Source organism: Chrysochloris asiatica, unplaced genomic scaffold (genome assembly GCF_000296735.1).
Source record: "Chrysochloris asiatica unplaced genomic scaffold, ChrAsi1.0 scaffold00010, whole genome shotgun sequence".
NCBI classification, from domain to species: domain Eukaryota; kingdom Metazoa; phylum Chordata; class Mammalia; order Afrosoricida; family Chrysochloridae; genus Chrysochloris; species Chrysochloris asiatica.
In genome coordinates, this window is record NW_006408528.1 from 38,894,764 (window position 1) to 38,895,693 (window position 930).

General features: G+C 71.0%; 1 protein-coding gene across 1 annotated transcript in view; it reads right to left on the bottom strand.

Annotated features, from left to right (window-relative positions):
* Positions 1-247: 247 nt before the first annotated feature.
* LOC102830278 (coiled-coil domain-containing protein 71L-like) overlaps positions 248-930 on the bottom strand; it is a 922-nt gene continuing 239 nt past the window's right edge. Inside the window, exon 2 of the mRNA XM_006834408.1 lies at positions 248-923. Coding sequence (XP_006834471.1) covers positions 248-923 — 676 coding nt within the window. The remainder of the gene's footprint in view (positions 924-930) is intronic.

The window sequence follows — 930 nt, forward strand, 5'->3', positions numbered from 1 at the left end:
TCGCATCCCGCAGGCGCGGGGCAAGGAACACCATCCGGTGACTTCTTCGCCTGTAAAGTGCACTAGGGGGCAGGGTCCTGGCCGGATCTGTAAACACTCGACTGACACTTGTTCATTCCTCCAGGCGGAAGCTCAGTCCCTGGGTGGGCGGCCCCGGAGCCGTCGGAGGGGGCGGCGCAGGCCGAGAGGCTGTACCTCGGCAGGCAGACTGGACGCAGCCGGCAGGAGGCGCCCTCACGGTCTCGGCTCACACTCGGGGCACCGGGAAGCGGCGGAGCCTCACCACGGGTTCCAGGTTCACTTGCAGGACCTGCTGTGCTTGGTGCCGCGCCGCCGCCAGGCTGCGCTCGCCCCACACATCGTTGCCAACATGGATGGTGGGGAAGGTGGTCAGCGTCGGGGTGGCCGCCCTCCAGATCTCCTCCAGGGTGCGACCCCCGAAGAAGGGCCCGAGGGCCACAGGCTTGGCCGGGCAGCTCTCCTCGGGAGCGGCCGGTGGCGGGGGCTTCCTCCCTCGGGTGGCGGTTGCCGGGGCTCGGCGGCGCCTCCTCCTGGCCGCCGTGCCCGGGGTGGGCCTGCGCTTCTGGCCGCGGGCAGTGGGGGGCGGCGGGGGGTCTGGGACCAGGGCTCGGCAGGACGAGTAGCCGTAGACGTCCTTGCTGCGCAGGATGTGCGGGGAGAACTGGTGCTTGAGGCTGCAGAGGAAACTCCAGAGCTCCGCGTCCGAGCTCATGAACTCCGTGCTGCGGGGCATGAACAGCTTGAAGGCGTCGCCCAGCGCCTTGGTGCTGTCGGCCAGCGACACTTGCGACCGCGAGTACACCACCTTCTCCTCCCGTGCCTCCAGTGCGGCCCCTCCTCCCGCCCTAAGGCTGCCGCCCCGTGCGGCCGCGGCCGGAGCCGCCGGGGGCCGGCGCCGCCGCCTTTTCA